This window comes from Eleginops maclovinus, chromosome 4 (genome assembly GCF_036324505.1).
Source record: "Eleginops maclovinus isolate JMC-PN-2008 ecotype Puerto Natales chromosome 4, JC_Emac_rtc_rv5, whole genome shotgun sequence".
NCBI classification, from domain to species: domain Eukaryota; kingdom Metazoa; phylum Chordata; class Actinopteri; order Perciformes; family Eleginopidae; genus Eleginops; species Eleginops maclovinus.
Window position 1 is genome coordinate 4,853,652 of NC_086352.1, and position 21,222 is coordinate 4,874,873.

Consider the following 21,222-nt stretch of genomic DNA (forward strand, 5'->3'; position numbering starts at 1 on the left):
CACAATCTATGTCTCTTTACTATTTTGAATAAATAAAAAATAGTAAATTATATAAAATAATAAGATGTCAGAATATTTCGGCATGAAATTGAATATTTAGAGAAAAAAGTTGGAACATTTTGGGGGAAAATTTAATTTAGTAAAAAACAAATATTTTGTTAAGAAAGTTTGAATTTTGGGTAAAGGACAGGATAACACAGAGGGTGACAGACATACTTCTCACTCTGACTCGACCGGTTTATCTGTATAACTGCAGAGTAACTCCGGTCGCTCATCATGAACGAAGACTTTAAAAGGTCAAATAAACCAGAGCGTTAAATGTGCGCAGAGGGCGCCCCCTGCCGGTCACACCCGATACTACCTTCTCTGCGTTTCTAACTGTGTTGACTCCTAAATTCACTCATTCACATAGGACTCTGTTTAATGTGCAGGGGGTGGGATTCCCGAGGCTGTTCTACCACTTCAACGAGACACTTTAAAAAAAAACTGTCTTCCGTCCAAACTGAGTCCCAGATATCACAGCCCATCGAAACAAAGAATCACTTTCACTCTACTCATCAAAACTATCCGTGCATTTCATGAAAATATATTCCAGATACACTTTTAATATATGACAATACCTGCTAACATGACCCTCCGATGATCCAACCGGTGATGATTATGGAAGAAGTAGAAGATTAACCTTTCTTAATCCCCCAAATTCAGTTTTCACTTTGTTTTTCATGCAGTTCTACATTATCCACACACAGTACACAGGTGGGTGCACGCACGCACATGCATTTTTAAGTACACACAAGCTAGCAAAATAGGTTGGAAAATAAATGCTCTATAATTAACTGAGAAATTATGTTAACGTATAGATAATTGTTAACAGCGGCTGTAGGTAAAAAGTTGGATTTTTTTATTGACTAACTTTGAAGAATTTGTGAAAAAAAGTAAAACATTTTGAGAAAAAAGTTTAAAACATTTGGAGAAAAAAGTTTACAATATAATAATAATCATTAATTGTATCATCTAACAAACACTACCTGTCAACGTGGTAGTTCCAGTTCTCCTCCACCAGGTGTCGCCTTTTCGTCCACGCGACTGATTCCCCTTCGCGTTTCCCCTGTGAAGTGTGCCCCCCCGCGGCTCCTGTAGTCGTAGTAAACCATGGCGTCTGATAGTGAAGAGGACTTCGTGAGTTACGGGGTTCCTCTGGAGCCTCTGGAAGAAGGTACAGCATCACTGAGTGTCTTTATTAAACCTCCGTTTCACTACCAACACTTTCAACCTGTTTTCATCCGGAGGGAAATGAAACTCCGCGCGTTTAACGGGCACTTCAGAGGATGCTAAGCTAACGAGCTAACAACAAGCTAACAGACTCAAAGGGTTTAAATGAAACAGTAGTTTGTAACCCAGACTGAGTGTGTGGTAAATAACGCCTGCAGATATTTGATTGCAGTCTGGTTTAAAAACCATGACAGTAGTTTGGAGTTGTGTGTGAAAGAGTCTCTATTGAAGCTGTTTTATCCGTGGATGAATGAAAACAAGGCAATAATAGTGTCGTTGAAACGGCTGGAGTTATTTAGTGTCCGAGCCGTCAACAGGTTTTCTGTTTCAGAGGAAGGGTGAAGATGAAGAAGTGCAGTGAAAAGAGCAAATTAAACAACTAGAAGAAACACATATGTTCAAATAATGAACGTAAAAACAGTGAATAGAAACGTAGTTTGCGAGTTAATATTTCCCATTGTTGTGAATATTGCACATTGAAACAGAAAGGGTTCGTCATGATGGTAATGGTATTTATATTGCTCATATGGTGGTGTGTTCCCAGTTGTCCTGACTGAAGGGTGGGGGGTGTGATGGGAGGGAGGACCCCCAAACATGCAGTAGTTTTTCCTCGAGCTTGGTTGAGATATGGGTACTTATACCTCACTGTACTGCATTTTCTCATATAGATATTAAGATTCTTAATCCACTGATACATTTACCCGACAGCCTACAGCTACACGGACTGTTATTGCACATTTGAACGTCAACTTGTGTTTATAAATGTGTGAGTATATCTAATATGGTACAACCCTCACAAAAACGAACTCCAGGATCAATAAGAGCTTTGGTTAATTGATTGACACACAGCACTCATAATGAGATACTGAGCTAATTGAATTTGAAGGTAAATGATCCATTAAGAAGGCATTTTAATGTGTGAGGTACTCCGACCTAATTACTCTCTCCCCCAGTGAACATGTTGTGTGAATAAGAGGTGTTTTCTGTTCTGCAGACGAGCCGAGGAAGAAGCCGGTGCCGCTGCACGATCAGACGGTGAAGGACGAGAAGGGACGGTTTCAGAGGTTTCACGGGGCGTTCACTGGAGGCTTTTCAGCGGGATATTTCAACACTGTGGGCACTAAGGAAGGTCAGTGCTGCTTCACTCTGAGGATTACTGAGAAATCCGGACCCAAAGATCTCACGCAATTTGTTAAAATAGAAGTGTTTAAACATCACATTTAAATGAAATATTTTATAGTAAATTCAGGAGTATTTAGTCGGGGGATGTCTCGGCCTAGGGCTATAGATTATTTAATTAAATTATGGGATAGGAAATACTTACTACTAGCTAAGAGTTAATTATTAATATTCAAAACATTGAATTGTTAAGAAATAAATGTGTTTTTAATGAAAGTGCATATAATAATATTATCTGCTCAATTAAACAATTTAGTGGATTTTTGGTTCCAAATTAAATTCACACTTTTTTAATAAAATGTCAAAGAAATTATAAATAAATTCATTTAAATGTATTTTAAACCAAAAGGAGATGAAGTCATTATCAAATATAATAAAATATAATAAAAACACTGACTTAATTATATAATATAAATACTCAGAATAAAAGTAAAATAAATATTTCCAGAAGAAATGGATAAATAGTCCAAATGAAACAGAAAAATGTACCATAATACAAAATGTGTAAATCTGTATTTCTCTCCATCTGTGACACAAATATGAACCTAAATAACATCAAATATGAAGCTCCTGTTGTGTGTCTGCAGCTGTTTAAACATCAGTGTTTTGTTGTTGTTTTTAAGGCTGGGCCCCGTCAACATTTGTGTCGTCACGGGAACAGAAATCTGAGAAGCAAAATGCCCGACCGGAAGATTTCATGGACGAAGAGGTAACGAGGAAACATCAATTAGTGTCTGACGTACATCCGGATACCAGCAGGGGGAAATCAGCCTTAATCTGAACTCATTGTAATGAACATATTTATAGTTGTGTACATATCACCTTGACTTAATGTTGTTGTTGTTGTTGTTGTTGTTGTTGTTGTTGTTGTCGTTGTTGTTGTTGTTGTCGTGCATCAGGACTTTGGCGAGCACGGCATCGCCCCCAGTCAGATCAGCACTTCTCAGGAGTTCACGTCGAGCCGCAGAGACAAAACCAGAGAGACCGCGAGAGCCGTCAACGCTCAGAGCGCCCTGATCCCCGGAGACACCACGCTGAAGCAGCTCATCGCTCCCACACGGTACCTGAACGCACCACGCACCCTGAACACACCACACACTCTGAACACACCACACACTCTGAACACACCACTCTGAACACACCACACACTCTGAACACACCACACCCTCTGAACACACAACACACCACACACCCGGAACACACCACACACCCTGAACACACCACACACCCGGAACACACCACACACCCTGAACACACCACACACTCTGAACACACCACACACTCTGAACACACCACACACCCTGAACACACCACCACTCTGAACGCACCACACACCCTGAACACACCACACACCCGGAACACACCACACACTCTGAACACACCACACACCCTGAACACACCACACACCCGGAACACACCACACACTCTGAACACACCACACACCCTGAACACACCACACACTCTGAACGCACCACACACTCTGAACACATGGCCAGTCACTGAACGCACCACACACTGAACGCACCACACTCTGAACGCACCACACACTGAACACAACACACACTGAACGCATGGCCAGTCACTGAACGCACACCACACTCTGAACGCACCACACATTGAACACACCACACACTGAACACACCACACACCCTGAACACACCACACACTGAACGCACCACACACTGAACACAACACACACTGAACGCACCACACACTGAACGCACCACACACTGAACACAACACACACTGAACACATGGCCAGTCACTGAACGCACCACACACTGAACACCAACACACACTGAACGCACCCCACACTGAACACAACACACACTGAACGCACCCCACACTGAACACACCACACACTGAACACATGGCCAGTCACTGAACGCACCACACACTGAACGCACCACACACTGGAACGCACCCCACACTGAACACACCACACACTGAACACATGGCCAGTCACTGAACACACCACACTCTGAACACACCACAACATTGAACGCACCACACATTGAACACACCACTCACTGAACACACCAGACACTGAACAACGCCACACACTGAATGCACCACACACTGAACACATGGCCAGTCACTGAACGCACCACACACTGAACGCACCACACACTGAACACATGGCCAGTCACTGAACGCACCACACACTGAACGCACCACACACTGAACACACCACACATTGAACGCACCACACATTGAACACACCACACATTGAACACACCACACACTGACACATGGCCAGTCACTGAACGCACCACTCACAGAACACACCACACACTGAACACACCACACACCCTGAACACACCACACACTGAATGCACCACACACTGAACACATGGCCAGTCACTGAACGCACCACACATTGAACGCACCACACATTGAACACACCACTCACTGAACACACCAGACACTGAACACCACACACCCTGAACACACCACACTGAATGCACCAAGCCCACAACGCGGGACCCTCCCCACACCTGAACGCACCACCCCAGAACCTGGCCGTCACTGAACGCACCACACATTTAAACAAAAATGCCCCCCCCTGAACCACCACACACTGAACACATGGCCTGCATAAACCCCAAAAAACACATTTAAACCCAAAATTGACAACCCACTTGAACCCCCACACACTGAACACATGGCCGTCACTGAACCACCACCACTGAACCCCCCCACATTTTTGAACGCACACACCTGACAACCACACACTGAACGCACACCCCACTGAACCCACCACACACCTGAACACATGGCCAGCACTAAACACCCACAAAACTGAAAACCCCACGGGGGGAACACACCACACTGAAACCCCCAAACCCCGAACACAGGCCGTCACTGAACCACCACACATGAACACACCCCCAACTGAACGCACCCAAAACCGAACCACCACACACGAAACACCCACACACTGAAGCACCACAACTGAACACCCCATACGAACCCCCACCAAAAACACCCCTGAACGAAACCACACAGAACAAAAACACCACTGAACACCCCCACACCTGAACACACCACCCTGAACACACCCCTTTGAACACACCACACACTGAACCCCCCACAATTGAACCACCACCACTGAAACCCACACACTGAAACAAACCTGTCCCCCCTTGAACAACCATATGAACCCCCACCCACACTGAAACAAAAATTGCCCCAAACCCACTGAAGACCACACACTGAACACAACAACAAAAAACCCCCTGCACACCACACCGGGAAGCAAAAATGCCCCACTTGAAACACCACCACAAAAACCACCCACACTGAACACACCCACACTTTAAACACACACCAACCTGAACACACCAACACTGAAGCACCCCACACTAAAAACACCAGGGGCCCAACCCCTGAACACACCACACCCTAAACAAAACCCATTACTGAACACACCACACATTTGCACCCCCAAAAAAACACACTGAACACAACACACATTGAAGACACCACACACTGAACACACCACACACTGAACACACCACACACTCTGAACACACCACACATACTGAACACACCACACACTGAACACACCACACACTCTGAACACACCACACACACTGAACACATGGCCAGTCACTGAACACATCACCTGTCTCTGAACACAATTGTAACCAAAGGAAGATGTTTGAAAATAAGAAACTTAATGTAACGTGTGTTTCTCCGTCAGGTCATCCGTCGGGGTGGAGCTGCTGCGCAGGATGGGCTGGAGGGAGGGGCAGGGCGTCGGACCGCGGGTGAAGAGGAAACCCCGTAGGCAGCTGACGGGTACGTTTGATTAGGAGCAGGTATATAATGTGTTTTAACTTGACTCTAATCTTGTGAATGATTCAGTGTTTCTCCTTTGTGTGGTCCTCACAGACGGCTCTCTGCTGCCTCCTGCTGGATCAGAGGAGTCTGATGTAAGGCTAATATTATAACTAAAAATATAATATACATAAATAAACTCCACCCTTCATATTCCCATCACCTCCCCCCTCGCTGCAGGATGACGATGAGTTTGCCCCGGAGAACGTGACCTTTGCCCCCAAAGACGTGACCCCGGTAGATTTCAGGCCCCGGCTGGGGGTGCAGGGTCTGGGTTACCGGGGTCTGGACCCGGGCCGGGCTCTGCAGGGCCGAGCGGCGCCGGATCACATCGACCTGTTCAGACCTCAGTCTGAGGCCAGGAGTCGGCTGTTCGGAGGAGCCGAGAGAGGAGCGAGGAGAGGAGGCGTCGCCGGACAGGTGAGTCACACCTGAAATAATCTCAGGGAGAAACGTCAGAAAGTTATTAATTAATTCAGTAGAAAATAAGATAAAATAAATTATATTTATTAACAAATTAAAACATTACCAATATTTCTTCCAAGAAATATTATTCAAATTCATTTAATAGAATCTAACTTTTAAAAATAGCAGATTTCTTTATTAAAACCTAAAAGAATAAAAAGAATGTAATAAAAAACACTACATTTTATTAAAAGTTAAGTAATATAAATAAAAAACAGTCAAAAGATAAATAACCACATTTGGAAAAAAATAAATGTAAATAAAGTTTTAAAAATCATGTTTTTATTTTATTACCACATCAGTAAAAATGTCGATGATTTCTGGCAACCTTGTTTTAAATTGCTTTTATCTATTTATTTTAAATAGGAATAATTATAAAACAATACAGTCGTGTTACTCCTGTGTCCTTACACTAGAACATAATGTTTAGACAATGAAATAGGAAATAATACTTACCGTATTTTCCGGACTATAAGGCGCACTTAAAAGCCTTACATTTTCTCAAAAAACAACAGTGCGCCTTATATATGGATTACGATAATTCTGGTTGTGCTTACTGACCTCGGAGTGATTTTGTGTGGTACACAGCGCTCACGGCGCTCTGTCAAAATGTTTTAGTACGACTTTGGTAAACTACAAAGCCGCACCGCTTGCAGCATTACGGCTACCGTAGTCAGGAGCGTCGCGGAGTTGCACCAAATGGCACCGGTCAAGAGACACGCTTACGACGCGGACTTCAAACTCGAGGCTATCAGTCACGCAGTAGAACATGGGAATAGAGCAGCTGGGAGAGAATTCAACATTAATGAATCAATGATACGTATTTTACGTGTTATAACTGAACTTATTACTGACTTATCTGACTGTTTTGTTTCTGTTATATAATTAATAATTATATAATATGTATCCGTTTTACGGCATGTAGAAAAGGAGTGTGTAGGAGAGCGACATGCGGGGTGGGCGTGTGTGTGCGGAAGAAGTAGTTTTGGGAAAGTGAAGTTGTTGCCAGGTTGGCTGCGTTGTCGGCGAAGACAATAAAAAAGGATTACTCCAGCTCCGCTGTTTCCCCCTCCTCTTTCCTCAGAGAGTGTCACATACCCAGCTGCTCTTCACTACGGTATAGAGCATAACAACGCTGAAGGTAACAACATTTCGCTTAATGCGCCTTATAGTCCGGTGCGCCTTATATATGAAAACATTTCGAAAATAGACCATTCATTGACAGTGCGCCTTATAGTCCGGAAAATACGGTACTTATTTTAACCCTTTGAATGCCAGGTTTTAAATTGTTTTAATTTATAATTTTCCGTTCATTAAATTCTATGTTCTTTACTTTAGTTTCGCAGTGCATCATATGTCACTGTTACAATGACGCTGGTTTTGATGTCCGCTGCTGCCCTCTGTCCTGCAGGCGTTTGGCATCGGGGCTCTGGAGGATGACGATGATGAAGAGGTGTATCATCGGGACTCCATGTCCCGGTACGACACGGTGCTGGGGGGGGAGGAGCCGGGCGACGGCCTGTACGGCTGGACGGCTCCGCAGCAGTACACCAAAAAGAGAGGTAACACCTTTACTGACGTGATGAAATACTTTTGATAAACACAGACGCTGAGGAAGAACCGTCGGTAATAAAGGAGATGATTCACTTTATATTTATAACTTTGTTTTATCACTTCTGATTTGTTCACAGACAAAAGCAAAGACGCAGCGTACCTGGGAAAAATCCTGGAGGGGTTTACTCTGGCCCAAAAAACCCAGGAGCTGAAAACAGTGAGTCAACAATGAAGAGGCAACTCCAGATTTAAAATAGAGTCCTTCATGAAAACAGTATTCAAAAATAATCATATTTATAAATCTTATCTTATTTGTATTAATAAATATAAAACATTTATTTGTATCTTATTGTTTAAATAAGCTGTGATTAAATAAAGTGTGAAGAAATGTTTTTATTTTTATTAATAAATGTAAAAATAAATGCTTCATTATTTGTCATTTTTAAGAATTAGTATTCAAAGTAAAAATGTGTCTCTGAATCTGAAATAAACTCCTTATCCACTGTTCCCTGCAGATCTTCCCCCCGCCCTCCCTGCCTCGAGACTTCCGTCCCGTCCATCGTTTCCGTCCCGCTGTGGACGTCTCCCACCTGTCGGGGGTGAGTCCGGCCCTGGCTCAGGCTCTGAGGGCCTCCAGGGGCCACATGGTGACAGAGGAGCTCCAGCAGGGAGGCCGTCACCAGCTGGACTCCGGCCAGAGGAGGGCGCTGCTGGGGGAGGACGCCCTGCAGGGTCCCAGTTCAGTCCTGGAGCTCCTGAAGCCTGAAGACAGGGAGCGTCTGCTGTCCCTCCGAGCCTCCGCCGGCGTCCTCCCCCCCAACCCCACCCCGCCAACCTTTTCCCATGATGCCTTGCGGCCTCCGGCTGCGGGGGGCGGCCTGCAGCAGGAGGCTCTGACGGCATGGAGGGGGGCTCAGGCGTCCAATCAGACCTTCAAACCGTTTGACAAGAACCCGAGCAAGCAGGCACGCTACGAGCTGTACGTGAACCGCCTCAAGCAGGGGGACAAAGGTACTATATGTCCCAGCATGCACTCTGATCCTCAGCACACACAACACTGAGCTGCAGGGCTTCTGTCGGCAGACACATATGTTATTTATCCCAGGTTTGTCACAGCAGCATTTTGTCAGTGTACAACCATAACATCATTTCTTATAAATAGAATAAAATTTAAATAAATATTACAAATGAAAAACCCTGTATATATGACAGAAGAAAAAACACACATTTAGAAGAGTATCTACACTAAAACACTCTCTGATATACCCGATCTACTAAACTAAGTGTACTATACATTTAGAATTATGTGCACAGTAGTTTTTAATTAAAGTAATATATATATGGGTGGGCCCTGAAGGCAGCATCTCCCTGGTTCCCTCCACATGAAGCAAATTGGATTTTTGAGTCATGTCAGACGTATAGGAATCCTTCCTGCAGGATTCTGTAGAGAGTTTATTTTAATAAATGATTTTGCTTCAAGGCAAACATTTAAAACTATGAAATATAAAATAATAATAATAATAATAGAAATAAAAAGCTGCTCACGGCGAGGACATCCGCACTCGAGACAGAACTTGCTCTCTGTGTGCAGACGGTCTGGAGCAGAGTCTCGACCCCGGGATGACGGAGTGGGAGCGCAGCAGGGAACGGGATGAGTTTGTGCGAGCCTCCATCCTCTACCGACCGTCCTCCTCCTTCCTGTCGTCCCGCTTCACCAGAGCCAAGAGCGGGGAGGAAGAGGAGAAGGAGGAAGGTGTGGAGGTCAGCAAGGACCATGAGGTACAGCAGGGGGCGCTAATACATGGAAACATACTGTGTAACTGATTCAAGAGCTTTAAAATGTGCAGAAAAACTCATAAAATACTGTAATGCATGCAGTAATACTTGTTAGGTGCTGTAATGCATGCAGTAATACTTGTTAGGTGCTGTAATGCATGCAGTTATACTCATTAGGTACTGTAATGCATGCAGTAATACTAGTTAGGTGCAGTAATGCATGCAGTAATACTCGTTAGGTGCAGTAATGCATGCAGTAATACTCGTTAGGTGCCGTAATGCATGCAGCAATACTCGTTAGGTGCCGTAATGCATGCAGTAATACTCGTTAGGTGCCGTAATGCATGCAGTAATACTTGTTAGGTGCCGTAATGCATGCAGTAATACTCGTTAGGTGCCGTAATGCATGCAGTAATACTCGTTAGGTGCCGTAATGCATGCAGTAATACTTGTTAGGTGCCGTAATGCATGCAGTAATATTAGGTGCCGTAATGCATGCAGTAATACTCGTTAGGTGCCGTAATGCATGCAGTAATACTCGTTAGGTGCCGTAATGCATGCAGTAATACTTGTTAGGTCAGTAATACTCGTTAGGTGCCGTAATGCATGCAGTAATACTCGTTAGGTGCCGTAATGCATGCAGTAATACTCGTTAGGTGCCGTAATGCATGCAGTAATACTCGTTAGGTGCCGTAATGCATGCAGTAATACTTGTTAGGTGCCGTCATGCATGCAGTAATACTCGTTAGGTGCAGTAATGCATGCAGTAATACTCGTTAGGTGCAGTAATGCATGCAGTAATACTCGTTAGGTGCAGTAATGCATGCAGTAATACTCGTTAGGTGCCGTAATGCATGCAGTAATACTCGTTAGGTGCCGTAATGCATGCAGTAATACTTGTTAGGTGCCGTAATGCATGCAGTAATACTTGTTAGGTGCCGTCATGCATGCAGTAATACTCGTTAGGTGCAGTAATGCATGCAGTAATACTCGTTAGGTGCAGTAATGCATGCAGTAATACTCGTTAGGTGCCGTAATGCATGCAGTAATACTCGTTAGGTGCCGTAATGCATGCAGTAATACTCGTTAGGTGCCGTAATGCATGCAGTAATACTTGTTAGGTGCCGTCATGCATGCAGTAATACTTGTTGGGTGCCGTCATGCATGCAGTAATACTCGTTAGGTGCAGTAATGCATGCAGTAATACTCGTTAGGTGCAGTAATGCATGCAGTAATACTCGTTGGGTGCCGTAATGCATGCAGTAATACTCGTTAGGTGCCGTAATGCATGCAGTAATACTCGTTAGGTGCCGTAATGCATGCAGTAAACCTGGTATACCTCTAAACTTCTAGACCACATACTGAAATGCGTATAGAAATGATTTTATTAACCAACACTATTTCTAGTTAAATAAAAGCCTTTCTTTTAAATTGGTTGAATTAGTTTTTATTTTTTAACTTAATTTTCTTTTAATATTAAAATGTTTTGATTATTTTTCAATAAAAATGCAAACCTTTGATGTTTTAAAAAGGCACTTTAACATTTTGGACAACATGAGTTAAACGTCAAAAATATTTAAAATCTTTATTGTTCAGCTGTGTAGTTATAAATCTGTGTTTGTTTGTTTGTTTGTTCATTGTCAGGTTGTCGTGGACGACCAGCAGGCGGCGGTGAACATGAAGATGTTCGGGAAACTGACGAGAGAAACGTTTGAGTGGCATCCGGACAAACTGCTCTGCAAGAGGTTCAACATCCCAGACCCTTACCCTGGGTAACACTCACACACACACACACACGCTCACACACATGCTCACACACACACACACACACACACACACACACACACACACACACACTAGAAATGTGGATTATAAAGCTGGTTTTATTGTGTTGTTGTTGTTGTTGTTGTTGTTGTTGTGCAGCTCTGGGTTTGTGGGTCTCCATAAAGTGAAGAGGGACAAGTTCTCGGTGTTTAACTTCCTGACGGTGACGGAGAGCAGAGACTCAGCAGGTAAACTCCTCAGAAAATCACACCTGGATATAAATCACAGCTATCAACATACACTGTTCCCTCATGTGATGAAACTTCGGTCAGAAGGAGGGACTTTTCTTTACAGGAAGCTCAGGATGAGGCTTATTTTCAAAATAAAACCCAGAAACTTTTAGAGTGTGTTTTGATTGAGGACAAATAGAGCAAGATGGCGCCGAGGATGGCTGCCGTGTCTCGAGCTCCTCACCGCACCATGTATGTGGAGTTGTTGGAGGAGCACGCGACATAAGATTTTCATTGCCAACATATACGCTGTATCTGCTGTGCATATGACAAATAAAACCTTGAAGCCTTGAAGCCTCTGCCATTTATGCGTGTTACTGGACGACATTTTCATCCTCCTCTGTGTTCACTGCTTTCCTCTTTCTCAGCTCCTCCTAAGCCTCCGGACTTGGGGAGGAGGTCCAGGTGGGACGTGTCGCAGCAGAAGAAGGAGGAGCAGAAGCAGAGCGACCCGCTGACAGAGCTGCTCAGCGCCGCGAGAAACCAGACGGAGAGCCGAGCAGATCTGACCTCCGGCACCGAGAGACGGCCTGCAGAGACAGAGGCCGAGGTAACAGCCTCCAACAAATCCATGAGATAAAAAGCTCCAACAGCCTCAGAACAGTGTTCATTTTGGCAGCTATTTTAGATTTAGTCTTAGTCTTTAGATGAAAATGGTTATTAGTTTTAGTCCTTTTCATCCTTCCTGGTTTCAGTCAAAATGTTTTCTCTCTATAAACTAATTCAGTTAGGCAGATAGCGGTATCTGAAATTGGAATCAAGTTGACGGTATCAAGTGTTGAAATTGTAAAGCAACATCTCCCTCTCTCAACACTCTGATACCTGGTGTTCTGCTGTAAGGGTCATACAGAGGAAGAGCGCCCATCCCTTTAAGAGAGAGAGAGGGGCGTGGCGCTGCGTGTGTGTGTGCACGGTAGAGCGAGCGAGAGTGAGCACAACAGCAGCAGATGTGTAACAGGTTTTAATAAATACAACGGCTTCCACAACAAGAGCCTGTCTACCTTATTTTGACAAGTGGGTTATTGAACCCGAAGCCGGAAGGGGAGAATAAAATACCCTGCGTTCTGAATGTCCACCATGAACACTTCAGTCCCGTAAATGAAATAAATGTAGATTTCGTCTTAGCCGTTATTATCAAAAATCTATTTTTAGCTCGTCATCGTCTCGTCTAAGTCACGGTAAAAAGGTCGTTGACAAACTTTTTTCGTCATAGTTTTGGTTGACGAAAAAAGTCTCAGAAATGGGAAATCCAAACATAACCGTCGATGTTTACGGTACAAATGAGTTCTGACCCAGCTAGAATCAAACGGGAAACACCAGAGGTGGCAGGAATAATATATCATGGCTTTCCTCAGACAGAAGTGGAAATAACTGACAGTTTATCACCTCCTATGCTCTTCAGAGGAAGTCAGAGGATCCAGACGAGAAGAAAGCAGGAGGAGAGGAGGAAGAGGAGGAACAGGAGGAGGAGAGCCGGCTTCCATTGGATCTGTTTAAAGCCATCTTCGCCAGCTCCTCTGATGAATCCTCTTCTTCATCAGAGGAGGAGACTAATGAGGAGGAGCAGGAGGGAAGAGAGGAACCGGAAGTAAAGGCTGAGACGCAACTCTTCAACATCAGCTCCTTTTCCTCTTCCATCACCTCCTCCATCACCCCCTCTATCACCTCCTCCATCACCTCCTCTACTTCCAGTCAACAGCAGCACGGTAAACAAGACACTCCTGATTATTTCAACCTGGGTCCTCTACTGGGACATGTCTCCATGCTTAGAGTCTCTACTGGGACATGTCTCCATGCTTAGAGTCTCTACTGGGACATGTCTCCATGCTTAGAGTCTCTACTGGGACATGTCTCCCTGCTTTAATGTCTCATCCTGCCTGTGCTGCAGCTCCTCTTTTCACCCTCTGTCTGAAACCAGAGCCCAGTCTGCTCTGATTGGTCAGCTGTTGTGACGTACGGTCTGCTCTGATTGGTCAGCTGTTGTGACGTACGGTCTGCTCTGATTGGTCAGCTGTTGTGACGTACGGTCTGCTCTGATTGGTCAGCTGTTGTGACGTACGGTCTGCTCTGATTGGTCAGCTGTTGTGACGTACGGTCTGCTCTGATTGGTCAGCTGTTGTGACGTACGGTCTGCTCTGATTGGTCAGCTGTTGTGACGTACGGTCTGCTCTGATTGGTCAGCTGTTGTGATTGTAACTCTGTGTTTTTTTACTAAAGCTTCGTCTCAGAGTGTGAAACAGGAAGAGGAGGAGTTTGGTCCGAAGCTGCCGCCTCCTGCAGCGCTCGGTGAGTCACTGTAAATATAAGAAATACAAATATCTGAGACGTATAATATTCATTAGAGAGGAGTCCGTCCAAAGGTGCAGCAAATACTCAGAGATAAGAAGATTAAAACCATCATTCAAACACTTGCACCCAGAGATGTAATGTGAGAGGGACTCAGACCTCCTGTAATGTGAGAGGAACTCAGACCTCCTGTAATGTGAGAGGGACTCAGACCTCCTGTAATGTGAGAGGAACTCAGACCTCCTGTAATGTGAGAGGGACTCAGACCTCCTGTAATGTGAGAGGGACTCAGACCTCCTGTAATGTGAGAGGGACTCAGACCTCCTGTAATGTGAGAGGGACTCAGACCTCCTGTAATGTGAGAGGGACTCAGACCTCCTGTAATGTGAGAGGGACTCAGACCTCCTGTAATGTGAGAGGAACTCAGACCTCCTGTAATGTGAGAGGAACTCAGACCTCCTGTAATGTGAGAGGAACTCAGACCTCCTGTAATGGGACTCACATATATATGTGAGTCCCTCTCATGTATGTATGTATGTATGTATGTACAGTGGGGCAAAAAAGTATTTAGTCAGCCACCAATTGTGCAAGTTCTCCCATTTAAAAAGATGAGAGGCCTGTAATTTTCATCATAGGTACACTTCAACTATGAGAGACAGAATGAGAAAACAAAATCCAGAAAATCACATTGTAGGATCTTTAATGAATTCATTGTAAATTCCTCGGTAAAATAAGTATTTGGTCACCTACAAACAAGCAAGATTTCTGGCTCTCACAGACCTGTAACTTCTTCTTTAAGAGGCTCCTCTGTCCTCCACTCGTTACCTGTATTAATGACACCTTTTTGAACTCGTTATCAGTATAAAAGACACCTGTCCACAACCTCAAACAGTCATACTCCAAACTCCACTATGGCCAAGACCAAAGAGCTGTCAAAGGAGACCAGAGACAAAATTGTAGACCTGCACCAGGCTGGGAAAACTGAATCTGCAATAGGTAAGCAGCTTGGTGTGAAGAAATCAACTGTGGGAGCAATTATTAGAAAATGGAAGACATACAAGACCACTGCTAATCTCCCTCCATCTGGGGCTCCACGCAAGATCTCACCCCGTGGGGTCAAAATGATCACAAGAACGGTGAGCAAAAATCCCAGAACCACACGGGGGACCTAGTGAATGACCTGCAGAGAGCTGGGACCAAAGTAACAGAGGCTACCATCAGTAACACACTACGCCGCCAGGGACTTAAATCCTGCAGTTCCAGACGTGTCCCCCTGCTTAAGCCAGTACATGTCCAGGCCCGTCTGAAGTTTGCTAGAGGGCATTTGGATGATCCAGAAGAGGATTGGGAGAATGTCATATGGTCAGATGAAACCAAAATAGAACTTTTTGGTAAAAACTCAACTCGTCGTGTTTGGAGGAGAAAGAATGCAGAGTTGCATCCAAAGAACACCATACCTACTGTGAAGCATGGGGGTGGAAACATCAAGCTTTGGGGCTGTTTTTCTGCAAAGGACCAGGACGACTGATCCGTGTAAAGGAAAGAATGAATGGGGCCATGTATCGTGAGATTTTGAGTGAAAACCTCCTTCCATCAGCAAGGGCACTGAAGATGAGGCGTGGCTGGGTCTTTCAGCATGACAGTGATCCCAAACACACCGCCAGGGCAACGAAGGAGTGGCTTCGTAAGAAGCATTTCAAGGTCCTGGAGTGGCCTAGCCAGTCTCCAGATCTCAACCCCATAGAAAATCTTTGGAGGGAGTTGAAAGTCCGTGTTGCCCAGCGACAGCCCCAAAACATCACTGCTTTAGAGGAGATCTGCATGGAGGAATGGGCCAAAATACCAGCAACAGTGTGGAAACCTTGTGAAGACTTACAGAAAACGTTTGACCTCTGTCATTGCCAACAAAGGGTATATAACAAAGTATTGAGATGAACTTTTGTTATTGACCAAATACTTATTTTCCACAATAATCTGAAAATAAATTAATTAAAAATCCTACAATGTGATTTCCTGGATTGTTTCCCCCATTCTGTCTCTCATAGTTGAGGTATACCTATGATAAAATTACAGGCCTCTCTCATCTTATTAAATGGGAGAACTTGCACAATTGGTGGCTGACTAAATACTTTTTTGCCCCACTGTATGTATGTATGTATGTATGTATGTATGTATGTATGTATGTATGTATGTATGTATGTATGTATATATGTGTATGTATGTATGTATGTATGTATGTATGTATGTATGTATGTATGTATGTATGTATGTATGTAAAGGTAGATGGATATATGTTATGTGAGTTCCTTTTGCTCCTGCAGTCAGGGGACGAGCCTCCCGGGAGGAGAAGGGCAGCCAGAGGAGCAAAGACAAGAAACACAAAGACAAGAAGCAGCACAAACACAAGAAGGAGAAGAAGGTAGGAATAAAATCAACAACAACAACAACAACATAAACGTCCTCACTGTCTGGTGCTCTAACGGGACTGTACTTCCACCACAGAAGAAGAAAGGGAAGAAGCAGAAACACAAGGAGAAGAGGAAGGAGGACAGCGACGAGGACACAGTGTCGACTCAGGAGCTGCTCCGGAGGTAACGTTGTTGTTGTTGTTGTTGTTTATAATGAAACTGTCTCAGGGGTTTTCTGTTTTTCATACATAATATCTTTTATATTTTTACTTTTGTTATTATACATTTTTATTTCAGAACCAATTAATATTTATTTGTATTTAAGAAATTAATATTTATTTGTATTTAAGAAATTAATATTTATTTGAATTTAAGAAATTAATATTTATTTGAATTTAAGAAATTAATATTTATTTGTATTTAAGAAATTAATATTTATTTGTATTTAAGAAATTAATATTTATTTGAATTTAAGAAATTAATATTTATTTGTATTTAAGAAATTAATATTTATTTGCTTTTTATTATTTCGCCTTTTTTTTCATCTCATGGCCATCTAGAGAAAAACAAATAGAACGAGGCCACGCTTTACTCATTTGTGCGCTCGAGACATTATTTGAGGCCTCGATTGAATTAAATTGGCTGCTGGGAGTGATGAGAAAGGAAGGGGTTGAACGTTCAGTAAAGTTAGAAAGATATTGACAGATTCGGATCAATAACTCAGGAACATAACGTTTTAAAAATACTAACATCGTGATTTTACAGCCATAGCGGTCGGAACGAGCTACAGATCAGTCTCTATCAGAACAGTTCAGACGCTCCGTCCTCCATTCAGTCCATTCAGTGGTTCTGTCTGCGGAGGACAGACTGTAGGGACCGTCAAAGAACCAACAAACAAACCGGATATTATGATCATCAACTGTTGCTTTTTTTATTTCAAACTATTTTCAATTACTTCCACAATAATGTGGTTCAGCCCAACCCCTGACATCAGAGCAGTTTTATGGAAATACAGTGGGGCAAAAAAGTATTTAGTCAGCCACCAATTGTGAAAGTTCTCCCATTTAAAAAGATGAGAGAGGCCTGTAATTTTTATCATAGGTATACCTCAACTATGCGAGACAGAATGAGAAAACAAAATCCAGGAAATCACATTGTAGGATTTTTAAAGAATTTATTTTCAAATGATTGTGGAAAATAAGTATTTGGTCAATAACAAAAGTTCATCTCAATACTTTGTTATATACCCTTTGTTGGCAATGACAGAGGTCAAACGTTTTCTGTAAGTCTTCACAAGGTTTCCACACTGTTGCTGGTATTTTGGCCCATTCCTCCATGCAGATCTCCTCTAAAGCAGTGATGTTTTGGGGCTGTCGCTGGGCAACACGGACTTTCAACTCCCTCCGAAGATTTTCTATGGGGTTGAGATCTGGAGACTGGCTAGGCCACTCCAGGACCTTGAAATGCTTCTTACGAAGCCACTCCTTCGTTGCCCTGGCGGTGTGTTTGGGATCACTGTCATGCTGAAAGACCCAGCCACGCTTCATCTTCAGTGCCCTTGCTGATGGAAGGAGGTTTTCACTCTAAATCTCACGATACATGGCCCCATTCATTCTTTCCTTTACACGGATCAGTCGTCCTGGTCCCTTTGCAGAAGAACAGCCCCAAAGCATGATGTTTCCACCCCCATGCTTCACAGTAGGTATGGTGTTCTTTGGATGCAACTCTGCATTCTTTCTCCTCCAAACACGACGAGTTGAGTTTTTACCAAAAAGTTCTATTTTGGTTTCATCTGACCATATGACATTCTCCCAATCCTCTTCTGGATCATCCAAATGCCCTCTAGCAAACTTCAGACGGGCCTGGACATGTACTGGCTTAAGCAGGGGGACACGTCTGGAACTGCAGGATTTAAGTCCCTGGCGGCGTAGTGTGTTACTGATGGTAGCCTCTGTTACTTTGGTCCCAGCTCTCTGCAGGTCATTCACTAGGTCCCCCCGTGTGGTTCTGGCATTTTTGCTCACCGTTCTTGTGATCATTTTGACCCCACGGGGTGAGATCTTGCGTGGAGCCCCAGATGGAGGGAGATTAGCAGTGGTCTTGTATGTCTTCCATTTTCTAATAATTGCTCCCACAGTTGATTTCTTCACACCAAGCTGCTAACCTATTGCAGATTCAGTTTTCCCAGCCTGGTGCAGGTCTACCATTTAGTCTCTGGTCTCCTTTGACAGCTCTTTGGTCTTGGCCATAGTGGAGTTTGGAGTATGACTGTTTGAGGTTGTGGACAGGTGTCTTTTATACTGATAACGAGTTCAAAAAGTTGCCATTAATACAGGTAACGAGTGGAGGACAGAGGAGCCTCTTAAAGAAGAAGTTACAGGTCTGTGAGAGCCAGAATCTTGCTTGTTTGTAGGTGACCAAATACTTATTTTACCGAGGAATTTACCAATTAATTCATTAAAAATCCTACAATGTGATTTCCTGGATTTTTTTTTCTCATTTTGTCTCTCATAGTTGAAGTATACCTATGATGAAAATTACAGGCCTCTCTCATCTTTTTAAATGGGAGAACTTGCACAATTGGTGGCTGACTAAATACTTTTTTGCCCCACTGTACACTTTTAAAACATTGTGGAGATTCTGTGATTGATTTACTGATGAACCGTTAACCTGCACTAGTATCATATTGCAACTTATTTCAGACATCAGTAATCTGCTGCTGGTGGCACTAACCCAGCAGCTTTGAAGGAATAGAACATTTTTACTTTGAAGGGCATCCAAACTCCTCCCACATTATGAGACTCCTCCACCTTTATGAGACTCCTCCACTCCTCCACCTTTATGAGACTCCTCCACCTTTATGAGACTCCTCCCACATTGTGAGACTCCTCCACCTTTATGAGACTCCTCCCACATTGTGAGACTCCTCCACCTTTATGAGACTCCTCCCACATTGTGAGACTCCTCCACCTTTATGAGACTCCTCCACCTTTATGAGACTCCTCCACCTTTATGAGACTCCTCCCACATTGTGAGACTCCTCCCACTTAGCTTGAGCTTCACTGCTTTACCGTGTAGCGCAAAGTCCTTTCACACATTAAGGGATCCTGGCTGTTTGGTCTGGTTGAATATGTGCAGTTCTTTGACGGTCCCTACAGTCTGTCCTCCGCAGACAGAACCACTGAATGGACTGAATGGAGGACGGAGCGTCTGAACTGTTCTGATAGAGACTGATCTGTAGCTCGTTCCGACCGCTATGGCTGTAAAATCACGATGTTAGTATTTTTAAAACGTTATGTTCCTGAGTTATTGATCCAAGTTCGAATCTGTCAATATCTTTCTAACTTTACTGAACGTTCAACCCCTTCCTTTCTCATCACTCCCAGCATCTCGTGCGCACTAATCAGTAAAGCGTGGCCTCGTTTTATTTATTTCTCTCTATGGACACTCCCGGGCTCCGTAGTTCTCATATTAATCCTTATTTTGACTTTATCAAGTTCTTTATTTTTTCATGTCTTTAATATATTTACTGTGAACGTAGAAGTGTGTTCAGTTTTAGTAACGTGCTGATAAATCTCCTTTCTTGCTTTCAACTCAATCGTCAGGGATTACTGAAGGTTCATCTTTTTTATTTCATCTGCAGACTGAAGAACGTGAAGTCCCGTGAGACCTGGTGACGAAATGAAGCGTCCTCTGTGAGGACCTCAGGCCTCATTTTACACAACATGTTGTGTTTGAATCAATAAAACTGTTGTCATTAACTGGGATGGTGTGTTTGGTGACTGAGGTTTTTTCCCCTCAGAGGATAATTATTTTCCTGTCATTTAACTGTGAAGATAGCACATCTCTTATAGCTTATTCAAAATAAAGACCTGTGCACACGGGAACACAGAGAGGACCATGATGCATGCAATGTTTGTCGGGGAATTAACTACAATTAAAAGATATCTAAAATGAACAAAAAAAATTCAACTTTTTTTTCCGATCACAGCACTTACTGTAAAGTACAATTTACACTTGGTCATGCTTTACGAAACGTGTTTGTTTTAGGCTCGACACATCAGTGGTGCCATAACGGTTGAAGTGTTATGCAGCTTTGAGAAACAACATTCTTCTGGAGCATCTGTTTGGTCTGTCCGCCCGGGCTATGTTTCTATGTAATCTATGTGAATTTAAATTGAGGTTGTGACCAAAAAAAATGAAAGAGAAGGAGTTCAGACCATGATGCATGCAATGTCAACAGGACTGAGGAACAGAGGCTGCTTTGAGAACCCGACTGAGCGACACTATCCACGTATTGATGATGAAGGCTGTCCTTAATGAGCGTCTGCTGTGGGGAACTACAGCTCCCCTAAAGCTACTGAGAGCCTCTCCTCTGCACCGTG

At 43.5% G+C, this 21,222-nt stretch overlaps 1 protein-coding gene across 2 annotated transcripts; it reads left to right on the forward strand.

The window, feature by feature from the left end:
* The first annotated feature begins 894 nt into the window (after positions 1-894).
* Positions 895-20,598, forward strand: gpatch1 (G patch domain containing 1). 2 transcript variants are annotated; one of them, XM_063882218.1, is made up of 19 exons: positions 1,004-1,216; positions 2,267-2,401; positions 3,075-3,160; positions 3,351-3,511; positions 6,158-6,255; positions 6,349-6,389; positions 6,475-6,714; positions 8,171-8,321; positions 8,451-8,530; positions 8,829-9,324; positions 9,905-10,092; positions 11,734-11,861; positions 12,013-12,101; positions 12,512-12,693; positions 13,546-13,849; positions 14,361-14,429; positions 16,751-16,848; positions 16,932-17,020; positions 20,481-20,598. In XM_063882218.1, exons 1-19 carry the CDS (start codon positions 1,153-1,155, stop codon positions 20,512-20,514), a joined length of 2,733 nt encoding a protein of 910 aa, XP_063738288.1. In that variant the 5' UTR covers positions 1,004-1,152; the 3' UTR covers positions 20,515-20,598. The 2 variants fall into 2 exon arrangements, with proteins under 2 accessions (XP_063738289.1, XP_063738288.1); XM_063882219.1 differs by lacking the exon at positions 14,361-14,429 and having other exon boundaries at positions 895-1,216.
* The last annotated feature ends 624 nt before the right edge of the window (positions 20,599-21,222 follow it).